At 44.2% G+C, this 14,959-nt stretch overlaps 1 protein-coding gene across 2 annotated transcripts in view; it reads right to left on the bottom strand.

Moving 5' to 3' along the window:
* anapc1 (anaphase promoting complex subunit 1) overlaps positions 1-14,959 on the bottom strand; it is a 215,129-nt gene that overhangs the window by 23,177 nt on the left and 176,993 nt on the right. For both annotated transcript variants that reach the window (XM_059645205.1, XM_059645206.1), the window contains exons 41-45: positions 8,115-8,192; positions 7,479-7,546; positions 7,228-7,366; positions 6,995-7,078; positions 1,552-1,647 (exon numbers count right to left, since the gene is read on the bottom strand). In XM_059645205.1, the coding sequence (XP_059501188.1) occupies positions 1,552-1,647; positions 6,995-7,078; positions 7,228-7,366; positions 7,479-7,546; positions 8,115-8,192 (465 nt within the window). The remainder of the gene's footprint in view (positions 1-1,551; positions 1,648-6,994; positions 7,079-7,227; positions 7,367-7,478; positions 7,547-8,114; positions 8,193-14,959) is intronic.

Here is a 14,959-nt window from a genome sequence, read left to right as displayed (position 1 = left end):
TTTACTTGGGAAAAGGCAGTTAAGCTTATTGGTAAATATTTTAGTGACTGAACATATTTTCTTCCATCTGGACTGCACTTTAAAATTTGTACGTTTCATGTGGTGCAAACAAAACCATTGCAAATGTGCGACAGACTCTGGGATAGCCCCGTTCTTAACTTTTATTATGTGAGTGCCTTTGGAGTCCCAGCAGAAAGACTGCAGGAATATCTGCTTAAAGCCACCTCCAGAGACATCTCTGCAATGGCCACTAGCTGAAAGGAGAGTTTGAGTTATAAGTGGCATTCAGATTAAATCTAGATCACTACTGTTCTAAAGCTACATATGGCAGAGCGCCTGCTCTGCAGATCCAATGCACTGAGACATTGGAAAGTAGCCGCTGGAATCATGACTGAAATGTTGTACGGTTGCAGTACATTGTGGGAAACACTCAATAGAAGCTGAGCACCAAAAAGTGGGAGAGGTTCTCTCCTGCAGGAACTGGTTACATGTTCAACTTAATGTAAGGGCAGGCAATACATTGTGGAGGAAACAGAAGGAATGGGACAACAACTTCAAAAGATTATCACAGAAAGGTGTGGGTAAACAGCAATCTATTGGCTAATATTCATAAATTCCAGGAAGTCCAAATAAGCCACAAGATGATCAATACTATGTAGGATTTTTCAATCATCAAGGCAGTCTGCGCAAGTGCTAAAAAGGCAATGATAAACTTGCAAAGGGCAATGCCGGGGGTGACTGTGTGTTAGCAACTCCTCTGGTATGGACATCTCATGCATCTGAATCTGATCCTACCAAAGTAGTCATCGCCAATATGGAACAGACCTTTTCGGAGACCTATAACAACACTGGTTGACAACATACAAGTGCTCCTTAACAGCATGAGTCTTGACACAAAGGCACAAGACGGCCCTGTTCCCGAAAGGTTGGAAGAAATTGATCAGGGTAAAATCTTCAGTTGGATAAATCCCAGAGGAGAGTGCCAGTACTTTGGCTACACAATAGTGCAGAGTTTGAGTATCTCATTATATGAAGTAGATTAAACCATAATGAGAACACACAGCACAGAAACAACAGGAGAGGTTTGATATTCTGGGACTGATTTTACTTGATCAAACATAGCCCAAGAATTTTTGATTTGGATAATGAGCAAAAACTACTGCATACTAATCATTGACAAGGGGCTGACCAATTTAAGATGCTCATCAAATGATTGTGGAAAGACCCAGAGTATGAAATGGTCTAGCAAGGACTGTTTGAAGCAATTGGATTGTTTCAGTAAATAGTGAATAAATGTACAAATAGTTACAAGTAGAAGAGTTATGTGGACAGCACAGGACAGACAGAAAGAAATGGTGCAAAGTGAAGAGTTGAAAAATTTTAAGTTCTATTAACTTGATGGTTCCACGTAAAACCAGCAGGAAACCTGGGAACTGGGTTTCATGCTGGTCTCTTCATGTGAATATAGCATAAGTAAGGGAGAAGTGGTTGGAACAGAAAGGGAACAAAACGGTAAACAGATCCAAAGAGACCATAAAAATCCCATTTTACCTGATCAATGGCCATATATGTAGGGAGCATTTCTGGCTTCTCTTGAGTAACGCATTCATATAGGATGGATGACAGCAAGTCTAGCATGTCCTGTTTCTGAAGACAGAATAGTTTTCTTCATGAAAACAAAATTATGTGAACAATGACAAAAGGTACATTGTAACAAGCAGCAATAAACTACATTTTTGTATTAATAATGCAAAGTAGATAATTCACTTTGACATTCATTCAGATTGAGTCATTCAGTTAATTTTAATAGAAATTTAAAACACAAGTAAAATCTACTGCATTTAGAGAAAGAAGACATGACGTTTAAACTCAAGTTAAATGTCAAAAGTATACTTGTGCATTTTTTCAATCTGTGACATTACAAAGGTGACTGGGCAGTAGTTGGAGTTGGCCGCAGGCCTCAGGCCTCAGGCAGTGAGTACAGGATCACCACTCTAATGTGGTAAATCTGAGTCCATACTCACTTCCAAGTTTCCAGAAAGTTACACAGAATTCAAGAGCTTCTGGCAGCAAAATTGCCAACTTCAAAGGAGAATGGAAGCAAAATCGAAGCCAAATGATGCCTTTCACTTCCCTCTACAGAAAACAGAAGTGGGGGAACATCAAATGGCAGAGGCAAAAGGTTTACAGTCTGGTAAGTACATGAAACTTTTACCTCATTAACGCTGCCTCACCCAACTATTACACAGCGTCTTTGTGCCATTGTAAGTTACAATTACCATGACTCATGTAAGTACAGCTCAGGGAGTAGCAGAACTACCAGTCAGATAGTCCCAGTTTCTTTACTCATTCCTCTGTGTGGAGATAACTGAGATCAGTTGGAGTGCGTTGGCATCAGCACCATGCATTGGGCGGAGAACAAGGAAGCAGTGTCAGAGAAAACCTCTCCTCAGTCTGCACTCCCTTATCTGTAAGTTTTGACATGTGAACACTGAGCGCTGAGAGGGCTTGGCTCTTGTGAACAATCAGTTTTAATGCCTTTACATCAAGTTGCACTTGCAAACAGTGCCTGGACATACCAGGAGAGTCTGGGATGCCTGAGGAATCATATGCCAGCAAGCAGTTAACACCTTCGGGAGGAGGAGGTAGGGTCAAAAACTGGTGAACATTAAGGCAAAACAGAATCAACGGAGGAATACAAAAACCAGTACTGCTCAGATACTGCAATCTTAAAATCAAAACTGGAAAAATTCCAAATACCCAAGCAAGTCAGGCAAAATTTGTGGAGACAAAAATGGAGCTAACCTGCAGGGAGTGTGTCCGCATAGCAATAATGTTATCTGACTTGTAATCCAGGGGCACAGTCTAATGCAGGTCGAGGAATTTAAATTCAATTAATAAACTGAAATTACAAACTGATTTCAGTAACGGTGACCAGGACAATGATCATCAACTGATGTAAACATCCATCTGGTTCACTAATGTCCCTTAGGGAAGGAAATCTACTGCCTTTACCTGCTGTGGCCTACACATAGCACCAGACCCACAGGGATGTGAATGACTCTTAATTGCTCTCTGAAATGGCCAAGTAAGCCAGTTAGGAATGGCAACAAATGCCGCCCTTGCAGGGATGCCTCCATGTCATCAAAGAAAAAAATCAAAATCAGGTCTATGATCCTTCATCAGCTCTGATCAGATTGGGAATCACTGTACTCTAGTAAGTGGCTGAGAATCATACTGCACACCAGTAACAGGCTGAATGAATCATACTGTATTGCAGCAACAGACTGAGAATTAAACTGCATTCTAGTAACAAAGACTCACACCATGCTAAGAAAATCATACTGTACTGTAGTAAGACAATATGAATCATATTGTATTGCAGTAACAGACTGACAGAATCATATTGCATTGCAGTAACAGATTGTGAGAATTATGCTGTACTCTAGTTACAGAGCAGATTTAATGCAGATGATGTGGTGGAAGGCCACTTGGAGCTCCAGAATGCCTCTTGCTAAGTCCCTTCATCAGGCACCCTCTACCTATGAACAAGAAGCCACCCCAGAGAACCACAAGGCTCACTGTGCCCCTTGCATAGCGATCCACCCTCGGAACAGAGTTCATATCAGGGTCAGATGCCTAGATTGGGCATTAAATTCCACCTGTTGGGGTGGGAGTGGGAAGGTGGAGTGAGACCACTCGGTTTATTAACCCTTTTGCCAAAGGTGAGACACAAGATTCCATCCTGAAAATCACGTGACATACGAGTAACCAACTGTGAGAACAACACTGTACTGCAGTGACACGCTCAGAAGCAGCCAAAGAAAACTGCGCCACATTAAACACCAGGATAAGCAGAGGATGGCAGGTAAGACGCATAAGCATCACCAAATAATTGCGGATTTGGAAAATCATTCCAACTCATTTCCCAGACTACAAATATAGAACACAGAACTGTACAGCCAAACATGACACCGAATGAAACCAATCCCTTCTGCTTGTCCTCGGTCCATATCCTTCCACGCTCCTACCACTTTGTGGTAGAAAATTTGCCCCTCTCATCTCCTTTGAGCTTTTCCCCTTTCACCTTAAATGTATGTCCCGAAGCTTAAGACACTTCAACTCTGGGAAAAAGATGTTGACTGTCAACCCGGTCAATGCATCTCAATTTTACACAATTCTATCAATTGCCCTCAGCCTCTGCCACTCCAGAGAAACCAACCTGAGTTTTTCTACTATCAGAGATAATGGGAACTGCAGATGCTGGAGATTCCAAGATAATAAAATGTGAGGCTGGATGAACACAGCAGGCCAAGCAGCATCTCAGGAGCACAAAAGCTGACGTTTCGGGCCTAGACCCTTCATCAGAGAGGGGGATGGGGGGAGGGAACTGGAATAAATAGGGAGAGAGGGGGAGGCGGACCGAAGATGGAGAGTAAAGAAGATAGGTGGAGAGGTAGGGAGGGGATAGGTCAGTCCAGGGAAGACGGACAGGTCAAGGAGGTGGGATGAGGTTAGTAGGTAGCTGGGGGTGCGGCTTGGGGTGGGAGGAAGGGATGGGTGAGAGGAAGAACCGGTTAGGGAGGCAGAGACAGGTTGGATTGGTTTGGGATGCAGTGGGTGGGGGGGAAGAGCTGGGCTGGTTGTGTGGTGCAGTGGGGGGAGGGGATGAACTGGGCTGGTTTAGGGATGCAGTGGGGGAAGGGGAGATTTTGAAACTGGTGAAGTCCACATTGATACCATATGGCTGCAGGGTTCCCAGGCGGAATATGAGTTGCTGTTCCTGCAACCTTCGGGTGGCATCATTGTGGCAGTGCAGGAGGCCCATGATGGACATGTCATCAAGAGAATGGGAGGGGGAGTGGAAATGGTTTGCGACTGGGAGGTGCAGTTGTTTGTTGCGAACTGAGCGGAGGTGTTCTGCAAAGCGGTCCCCAAGCCTCCGCTTGGTTTCCCCAATGTAGAGGAAGCCGCACCGGGTACAGTGGATGCAGTATACCACATTGGCAGATGTGCAGGTGAACCTCTGCTTAATGTGGAATGTCATCTTGGGGCCTGGGATGGGGGTGAGGGAGGAGGTGTGGGGACAAGTGTAGCATTTCCTGCGGTTGCAGGGGAAGGTGCCGGGTGTGGTGGGGTTGGAGGGCAGTGTGGAGCGAACAAGGGAGTCACGGAGAGAGTGGTCTCTCCGGAAAGCAGACAGGGGAGGGGATGGAAAAATGTCTTGGGTGGTGGGGTCGGATTGTAAATGGCGGAAGTGTCGGAGGATAATGCGTTGTATCCGGAGGTTGGTAGGGTGGTGTGTGAGAACGAGGGGGATCCTCTTGGGGCGGTTGTGGCGGGGGCGGGGTGTGAGGGATGTGTTGCGGGAAATGCAGGAGACGCGGTCAAGGGCGTTCTCAATCACCGTGGGGGGAAACGCCCTTGACCAGGCCCCAAGATGACATTCCACATTAAGCAGAGGTTCACCTGCACATCTGCCAATGTGGTATACTGCATCCACTGTACCCGGTGCGGCTTCCTCTACATTGGGGAAACCAAGCGGAGGCTTGGGGACCGCTTTGCAGAACACCTCCGCTCAGTTCGCAACAAACAACTGCACCTCCCAGTCGCAAACCATTTCCACTCCCCCTCCCATTCTCTTGATGACATGTCCATCATGGGCCTCCTGCACTGCCACAATGATGCCACCCGAAGGTTGCAGGAACAGCAACTCATATTCCGCCTGGGAACCCTGCAGCCATATGGTATCAATGTGGACTTCACCAGTTTCAAAATCTCCCCTTCCCCCACTGCATCCCTAAACCAGCCCAGTTCATCCCCTCCCCCCACTGCACCACACAACCAGCCCAGCTCTTCCCCCCCACCCACTGCATCCCAAAACCAGTCCAACCTGTCTCTGCCTCCCTAACCGGTTCTTCCTCTCACCCATCCCTTCCTCCCACCCCAAGCCGCACCCCCAGCTACCTACTAACCTCATCCCACCTCCTTGACCTGTCCGTCTTCCCTGGACTGACCTATCCCCTCCCTACCTCCCCACCTACACCCTCTCCACCTATCTTCTTTACTCTCCATCTTCGGTCCGCCTCCCCCTCTCTCCCTATTTATTCCAGTTCCCTCCCCCCATCCCCCTCTCTGATGAAGGGTCTAGGCCCGAAACGTCAGCTTTTGTGCTCCTGAGATGCTGCTTGGCCTGCTGTGTTCATCCAGCCTCACATTTTATTACCCTGAGTTTTTCTACCTTCCCTTATAGTTCATACGCTCTAATCCAGGCAGCATCCTGACAAACCACTTCTGCACCCTCTCCAAAGCCTCCATATTCTTCCTGTAATGCGGTGACCAGAAATGAATGCAGTACTCTAAGTGCGGCCTAACCAAAGTCTTTTACAGCTGCAGCATGGCATCCTGACTTTTGTATGCAGTTCCCTGACAATTAAAGGCAAGCATACCATTTGACTTCTTCACCACCCTATCTACTTGCAATGGACACTTTCAGGGAGCTATGGACTTGAATTTTAAGATCCTTTTATACATCAATGCTGTTCAGGGTCCTCTCATTAACTGTATACTTTTTTTTAAACTTACCATAATCCCGTCAAGTTGTTCAGTAAATGATTGAGTGTTTCAGGTCCAATTCACTCATGATCACTCTCATGCCAGTGATTTTTTTTTGCATTTGCAATCGACTATATTCTTGAACAAGGCAACTTCAGACAAATAACTGACTATTCCCAACACTAACTACCAAACAGACTTTGGCTGAATTGGCTAAACACATACTGAGCCGCATCACAATGAAGTGCAACAGCTAAGTATTTTGCTGATTATAGCTTAAAGGCAAACACTCTACACAATGGTAGGAAATAAGAGTTGGGAGCAAAAAAAATGGGTAGACTTCATAACAGTTATAGGATTACATAACCGATGAGGAAGAAGCTTATGTACAAGAAATATGATTATATAAGCTATTACTAATGCGAAAAGAAACACTTACCCCTTCTTTCTTAGTCTGTTTGCAGAAGTACTCTGCAAACGACAGCAAAGCTGGGTCAGAAGTAAAAGCTGAAACAGCTTCAGGCTGCAAGAAAAGCAGTGAGGTTTTAAAGTTTAACTCATACAATGGAATCAGAAAACAAATGAACCACTGCCCATTTTTGTCTTCAGCAAAGATACAAGCTATTTCTTAAAATCAATGGGTCAGAAGGGAGCAGTCTTTTTAGGTTCTACCTTGATAGAAAGGAACTCTGGATTTCTGTGAGTGAATGTCTGAGCTAAAAGACTGCGAAATCCTTTGGGATCTTCAGTGTAAGAGAGATGTCCTGCTCGGAGCTTGACATAAAGAAAGCCATCTTTGGACAGAATTGATCTGAAAGGAAGAGACCATAAGAAGTGGATGATAATAAATTACCTGGCAACAGTATTCATGTATAGCTGCATTCAACAAATGGACAACGGAATTGTTTTACAAAGATACTCACTGCAAACTTGTGAGTCCTTTAGAGAGATCCATCATTATCTCCCAATACTTAGGACCTTTTATTTTGATCTGGAAAGAATGAAAAAGCTGTAATCTGTATTGTACCTTAGTGAGGTTGTTTGTCTGTCAGAACTTAGCATAGTTATTTAATAATTGGATTATGATTTGATATTATGCCATTTGGGAAATTTCCAAACTAGCAACATGTGGAATGAATTACTCAACAAAAGGCAACCAAACAATCTGCCGTGAGTAGAATTAAATCATAAAGTCTGTTTTACCAATAAGATGCATCTTATAACAAAAGGAATATGTGAACTATGTTAGTTTGTCTCTAGTTTTGCTGTCGCCATCATCAAAATTGTAGCACAATACAGTCTGCTAGATAATGAAGCTCAAAACGTTTTTTAAAAATATCTAATTTACCATGTTGAAAGACAAACCAATGTATTTGGGAAATGAATGCAGAAAGACTAATTTGCCAGTATTATTGTTAGCTGTACACATCAATTGTATGTTTAATTCACAATGACAGTTACCACAAGTGCAGGAACAGGTTGAAATGCTGCAAACTATATTACTTTAGGTTTCAAACTGGCAAGCTGTTAGGTTTAATCTTTACTTCCAAATACTCTACCTCTTTTAGTAAGTGCAATTCAGGAAGGAGGCTTGGTGCCATAAGGTTTACTGTCATTTCCTCACACCATTGAGAAGCCTAAAACAAAATCAAAGATATGAATCTTTTAGTGAAGTACCTGAATGGCAGTTTTCAATGATATTCCATTTCTTCCTCCCCGCAACAATAACCAACTTGTACTCGGGTCACACTTTTAACATAATAAAGCAGGCAAGACACTTCACAGGCATATAATCAAATAACATCAGAGTCAAATATGTAGATGTAGGGCAATCACACTAAAGGTTTGGTCAGAGACATAGGTTTCAGGGGTCTTAAAGAAAAGGAGAGAGTTCAAGGAGGACAGAGGTTCAGGGAGGGATTTCTAATAGCTACTGCATTGGCAGCTGAAGCATCAGAGAAACTTTCAGCCTTCATTTGGTCTGAGAAAGTGAATGGCTCCGGGAAGAATGCGAGTAAAATGAAGATCCTTGGGTCTGACAGCATTTCTTGAAGATCTTTCCTTTATGCAGCTTGCAGTTGGTGGTGCTTAGGGACAGGCCAGCTATTCTCACACGATTACACAGTTCTCAGTGCAGTCTCTATGCATACTTGAGGAGAGTGGCAAATCAGGAGCAGGAGGTCGATGACCCTAGCATTACCCCAGGGGACTGAAGACCGTGGCACCACACTTGATGGCCAACTAGGCCGACATTCATTCCCTGCAAGCTTAGAGCATCACTTGGGTTCCTGCAGTTTAACATTCTGGCTCCTCTACTCTTCCCCACCTCCCCAGGTGGACCTGCACCCCTGGCCAGACAGACTTTGCACCTTGGTCTGACAGGCTTCTACCTTTGCTCAGTTTATTGAACTGTGGTCATCATGGCATGTCATAGATCATGTTCGACAGGTATAGTATTTTCCTCGCTGCATGCCTCTTAAATGCAGTTGTGAATCTGAAGGCACGTATCGCACGCTAGCTGAGATCTTAATTGGGAAGGGGCATTTAATTCTCGTAAATTAAACTGCCTTTCAATGAACATGCTCTCTATGCAAATACACTCGAAGGGCCTTCTTGAAAAGAGACAATGTGGAGGTTTTCTGGCTTGCCTTCCTCTCCGTAAGATCCGACCAAAGTTGTGTTTGGATTTATGTCTTCCGTCACCATCTCACTAATCTGACAATGTCAGATTGCACAGAGTACGGGAAGATGCAGAGATGGTTGTTGCAGCTTGGTTGATCGCTTCCTTCATTCTACACCTCTTGGCCCTTTTCAAAGCAAGTGTGTAATACTCAAGTTGCTCAATGTGGGAACATCTTTCCTTTGTGTGCTGGTTTTCAGCATATAGCTACGGATGCACACAGTAGAATGAAGATGGGCTTCGCAACCAGCTCCAACCAGCAGAAGCTCAACCAGTTTAATCAGAAATGATACCAACATCTTGCCATCAATACAACTGCTCGATGAAGGACATGTCAAATGGTATTCTGAACAATCATTCTGCATTTGACACCACTGTCTTAGAATTTCAGTTTAGTAACAAACAATAGCTCCCACAGTCAAGAATGGCATCTGTTGCATGAAAATGTAACTCCTGTGCATGATTACTTTCCTTCAAGCAATTGCAAGTGAAGACTGGTATCTTGAGTTTTCAACTCTTTTAGATATCATTTCTGTGACCTTGCTCCAGAGATACATGAAACTTAGTTATGTACTTGACATGTAATGCATCTTCCCCATCCTCCAGCTGTCTTACTTCCTCAAAAAATTCTATGCGGCTTGCCAAGCACAATCATTTCAATCCTTCTGAAAGTTTGGTGGGGGGGGTGCTAATTCTAACTATTTTCTCATCTCAACGATCATGGCAATCTCAGCCTTAAAGACTTTAAAATGTTCCCAACCACAGATGTGAAGTATCGGGGCTGTACTTATCCAAAGTAGTTCTTTTGAAGAATGAACACTGCGTTGGCCACTCTCCAGTTCTCCAGCAAATAATTAAAGGACTTATAAAATATTAACTTCCAGGGCCTTTGCAATTCCCACTCTTCATCATTCAGAATTTGAGGATGCATTCAGTCAGGTTCTGGCACATTGCCTGCTCTTGGCTTAACAAATGTGCTTCAAAAGTCACTTCTGTTCGTCATGATATCAGCCACTTGAGAATACACTTCCTCCCCAGTATCTTTCTCAGCAAAAACTGGGGCAACGACTAAGCAAATACCTTTCACTTGGGCACAAAAATGTGAGGCTCTTACACTGCAATTTTCATTGCAAAAGAACACTGGTGCCTCCAACCACAACTTGGAAAAACTGAGGAAGAATGGTTGATCTCTTTGAACAGAAGTTATTTTACTCGTTATACAGAGACATAGCTAATCCCAGGGCATGCTATTGTCGCTGGATAAGTAGTGCAGTCACCAGGAAATGTTGTGGGGTCCCAGATTCAAACAGACAACAGAGTTTGAAATTAAGAAAAATCTGGAATTCAAGCCTAATGTTGACCGTGAAACCATTATCAATTGTTGCAAAAACCTGAAACAAAAACAGACGTTGCTCGAAAAGCTTAGCAGGTCTGGCAGCAACTGTGGAGAGAAATCAGAGTTTAAATTTTGGGTCTGGTGACCCTTCCACAGACCTGAGGTAAAAATGGGTCTCCACCTGAAATGTCAGCTTTCCTGTTCCTCTAACACTGCCTGGCATGCTGTGTTCCTCCAGCTGCACACTGTTATCTGAGGTAAAAACCCACTTGGTTCACGAATGTCTTTTTTGACAGAAGGGAAATTGTCATTCTTCCCTGAACTACATGTCACTCCAGAGCAACAGCCAAGTGGTTCACTCTGAACTGCCCTCTCCAATGGCCTAGTACTCCATTGTACCAACTGCTGAAAAGTCTCATGAAAGGAATGAAACCGGACGGATCGCCTGACATTGACAAAGGCACTGAAAACAACACAGTCCTGTCAACCCTGCAAAGTTCTCCTTAAAATGTAGGGTCAATATAGTACCAAAATTGAGACAGCTGTCTCAGAGACTAGTCAAGCAACAGCCTGACATAGTCATACTCATAGATTTGCACCTTACACACAGAAAACACAATTACCATTCGAGGATATGTCCTGTCCTAATGGCAGGACAGACCCAGCAGAGGGGGCGGTACAGTGGTATATAGTCAGGAGGCAGTTGCCCTGGGAGTCCTCAACATTGACTCTGGACCCCATGAAGTCTCATGGCATCACAACAAACATAGGCAAGGAAGCCTCCTGTTGGTTACAATGCACCGTCCTCTCTTGGCTGATATTGAACACTGGCCTAAGAAATCACTGAGGGTGGCAACACAGAAACATAGTCAATCTCTCTTCATATGTCAGACCCGCCATCCCCGGAATCAGCCTGGTAAACCTTCGCTGCACTCGTTCAAGAGCAAGAGCATCCTTCCTCAGAAAAGGAGACTAAAACCGCACACAATATTCTAGGTGTGGTCTCTTCAAGGCCCTGTATAACTGCAACAACACCTTCCTGCTCCTGTACTCAAAACCTCTCGCAATGAAGACCAACATACCATTTGCCTTCTTTATTGCCCGCTGTACCTACATGCTTACCTTCAGTGACTGGTATACGACGATGCCCAGGGCCCGCTGCACATTCCCCTCTCCCAGTTTACAGCCTTTCAGGTAGTAATCTGCCTTCTTGTTTTTGCTTCTGAAGTGAATAATCTCACATTTTCCAAATTATACTGTATCTACCATTGACTTGCTCACTCACCCGACCTGTCAAGATCATGCTGAAGGATCTCTGCATCCTTGTTACAGTTCACCCTCCCACCCAACCTGTTATCACCTGCAAACTTGGACTTGTTACATTTTGTTCCTTCATCCATTAATGTATATTGTGAATAGCTGGGATTCCACCACAGATCCCTGTGGCATCACACTGCCAATTTGAAAAGGACTCATTAATTCCTACTCTTTGCTGGCTCTCTGCCAACCAGTTTCCTATCCATCCCAATACACTTGCTCAATCCTATGTGCTTTAGTTTTGCACATTAATCTCTTGTGGGACTTTTGTCAAAAGCTTTCTGAAAGTTCAAATATACCACTTTGACTGGCCCCCCCTTGTCAAGTCTACTAGTTATAGCTTCACAGAGTTTCAACAGATTTGTCAAGCATAATTTCCCCTTCATAAATCCGTGCTGACTCTGTCTGTTCCTGCCACTACTTTCTAAATGCTCTGCTAAAAAATCCTTGACAACGGATTTGAGAATTTTCCCCACTACCAACGCTAGGCTTACTGATCTATAATTCCCTGTTTTCTCACTACCTCCCTTTTGAACACCAAAGTGAGATTAGCCACCCTCCGAACTGTAGGGACTGTTCCAGAGTCTAGAGAATCCTGGAAGATGACCAATGAATCCACTATTTCTAGAAACACTTCCTTAAGTAGTCTGGGATGCAGATTATCAGGCCCTGGGGATTTATCAGCTTTCAATGTCAGCAACTTTCCCAGCACCATTTCTCTACTAATATTGATCTCCCTCAGTTCTTCCCTCTCACTTGCATTCTCCAACAATTCTGGAATCTGATTTATGTCCTCTTTTGTGAAGAAAGAACCAAAGTATGTATTCAGTTCCTCAGCCATTTCTTTGTCCCCTATCGTATATTCCCCCGTTTCTGTCTGTAGGGAACCTACATTTGTCTTTACCAATCTCGTTCTCATCATGTACTTATAAAAACTCTTAGTGTCGATCTTTATGTTCCCTGCCAGCTTACTTTCACACTGTATTATCTCCTTCCCTTTTTAATCAATCCCTTGGTCCTTTTTTGCTGAATTCTAAACTGCTCCCAATCCTCAGACACATTATTTTTCTTGGCCAATCTACGTGCTTCTTCCTTGGATCAGATACGATCCATAATTTCCTTTGTAACCCGTGGATTGGCTCTCTTACCCATTTTGCTTTTGTGACAGACAGGAATAAACAGCTGTTGCAGTTCCCCCATGCATTCCTTGAATGTTTGCCATTGCCTATCTACTATCATCCCTTTAAGTAACTCTCCCCAATCTATCAAGGTCACCCCTCATATCCTCACAGTTTCCTTTATTAAGGTTCAGCATCCTAGTCTCCAAATCAACAGCCTTATTCTCCATCTGAACAAAAACATTTTATCACATTATGGTTGCTCTTCCCCAAGGAGTCTCGCACAGCTAAATTGGCAATGATTCCCCTTTTATTCCACAACGCCCAGTCTAAAATGGCCTGCTCTCTCATTGGTACCTCCATATATTGGTCAAGAAAACCATCCTGTAAACACTGTAGGAATTCTTCTCTCTACAGCACAGGACTTCAATGTTGACATTCCAACTGGCTTGGCAGCAGCGCTACTGATCAAGCCGGGTGAGTCCGATTGCATATAGTTGCTAGTTTGGGTCTGCGCAGGTAGTGAAGAGACCAACGAGAGGGAAATACAAACCTGGCCTCATTCTCACCAATCTGCCAGCTGCAGATGTATCTGTCCATGACAATATCGGTAAGAATGACCACCACACAGTCCTTGTGGAAACAAAGTTCTGCCTTCACATTGAGAATACCTTCCACTGTGTTGTGTGGCACTATCACGGTGCTCATTAGGAAAGACTTCAAACAGATCCAGCAACACCAGACCAGCCATGCAATAGGCACTGTGGGCCATCAACAGCAGCAGAATTATACCCCAGCACAGCCTGTAACCTCATGGCCTGGCATATCCACCACTCAATCATTACCATCAAGCTGGGGGATTAGTCTTGGTTCAATGGAAATCGCAGGAAGGCATGACAGGAGCACCACTAAAAATGAGGTATCACCCTGGTGAAATTACAAAACCGGATTATTTGCCCGCCACACAGGATAAGCAGCAAGTGATAGACACAGCTGAGTGATCCCAACAAGCAACGGATCAGATCTAAGCTCTGCATTCCTGCCACATCCACTTGTGCATGCTGGTGGATAACAACTCACTGGAGGCAGAGGGGGCTCCACAAATATCTCCATCCTCAATGAGGGAAGAGCCCAGCACAACAGTGCAAACGGTAAGGCTGAAGCATTCACAGCAATCTTTGGCGAGGAGTAGAAAATGAACAATTCAGTCTGGCCTCTTCCAGTGGTCCCCAGCGTTACAGATACCAGTCTTCAGCCAATTCGATTCACTCCACGTGATAGAGAAACGGTTGGCGACACCGGATACTGCAAAGGATGCAGACCTTGACAACAATTGGCAGTAGTACTGAAGACTCATGCTCCAGAATTTGTACAGGTACAACATTGGCATCTAGCTGACACGTGTACAATTATCCAGGTATGTCTGTATGTAAGAAGCAGGAAAAATTCCACGTGGCCAATTACTGCCCCATCAGTCTCCTCTTGATCTTCAGTAAAGTGATGAAAGGTGTTGTAAACAGTGCTATCATGCAGCACCTGTTCAGAAACAACCTGCTCAGTGACACCCAGTTTGGGTTCCGGCAGGGCTACTCTGCTCTTGACCTCATTACAGCCTTGGTTCAAGAATGGACTGAAGAGCTGAATTCCAGAGATGGTGTGAGGGGTGATGCTTTTGGTATTGAGGCCGACAGTGACGTCAGAGATCCCTAGCAAAATTGGAGTCAATGGGAATTGGGGGAAAAGTCTCCACCGTTTATAGTCATAAATGGCACACAGGACGATGGTTGTGGGTCGTGAAGGTCTGACATCTTGGCTCCAGGACATCTCTGCAAGAATTCCTCGAGTTAGTGTCTTAGGTCCAGCCTTTATCAGCTATGTCACCAATGATGTTCCTTCCATTATAGCGTCAGAAATGGAGATGTTCAACTATGGTTACACAATGTTCAAATCCAT

The sequence above is a fragment of the Stegostoma tigrinum genome, chromosome 4 (assembly GCF_030684315.1).
Source record: "Stegostoma tigrinum isolate sSteTig4 chromosome 4, sSteTig4.hap1, whole genome shotgun sequence".
NCBI lineage: Eukaryota > Metazoa > Chordata > Chondrichthyes > Orectolobiformes > Stegostomatidae > Stegostoma > Stegostoma tigrinum.
The sequence above is the reverse complement of the archived record's forward strand: the minus strand, read 5'-3'. Positions and strand labels throughout refer to the sequence as shown.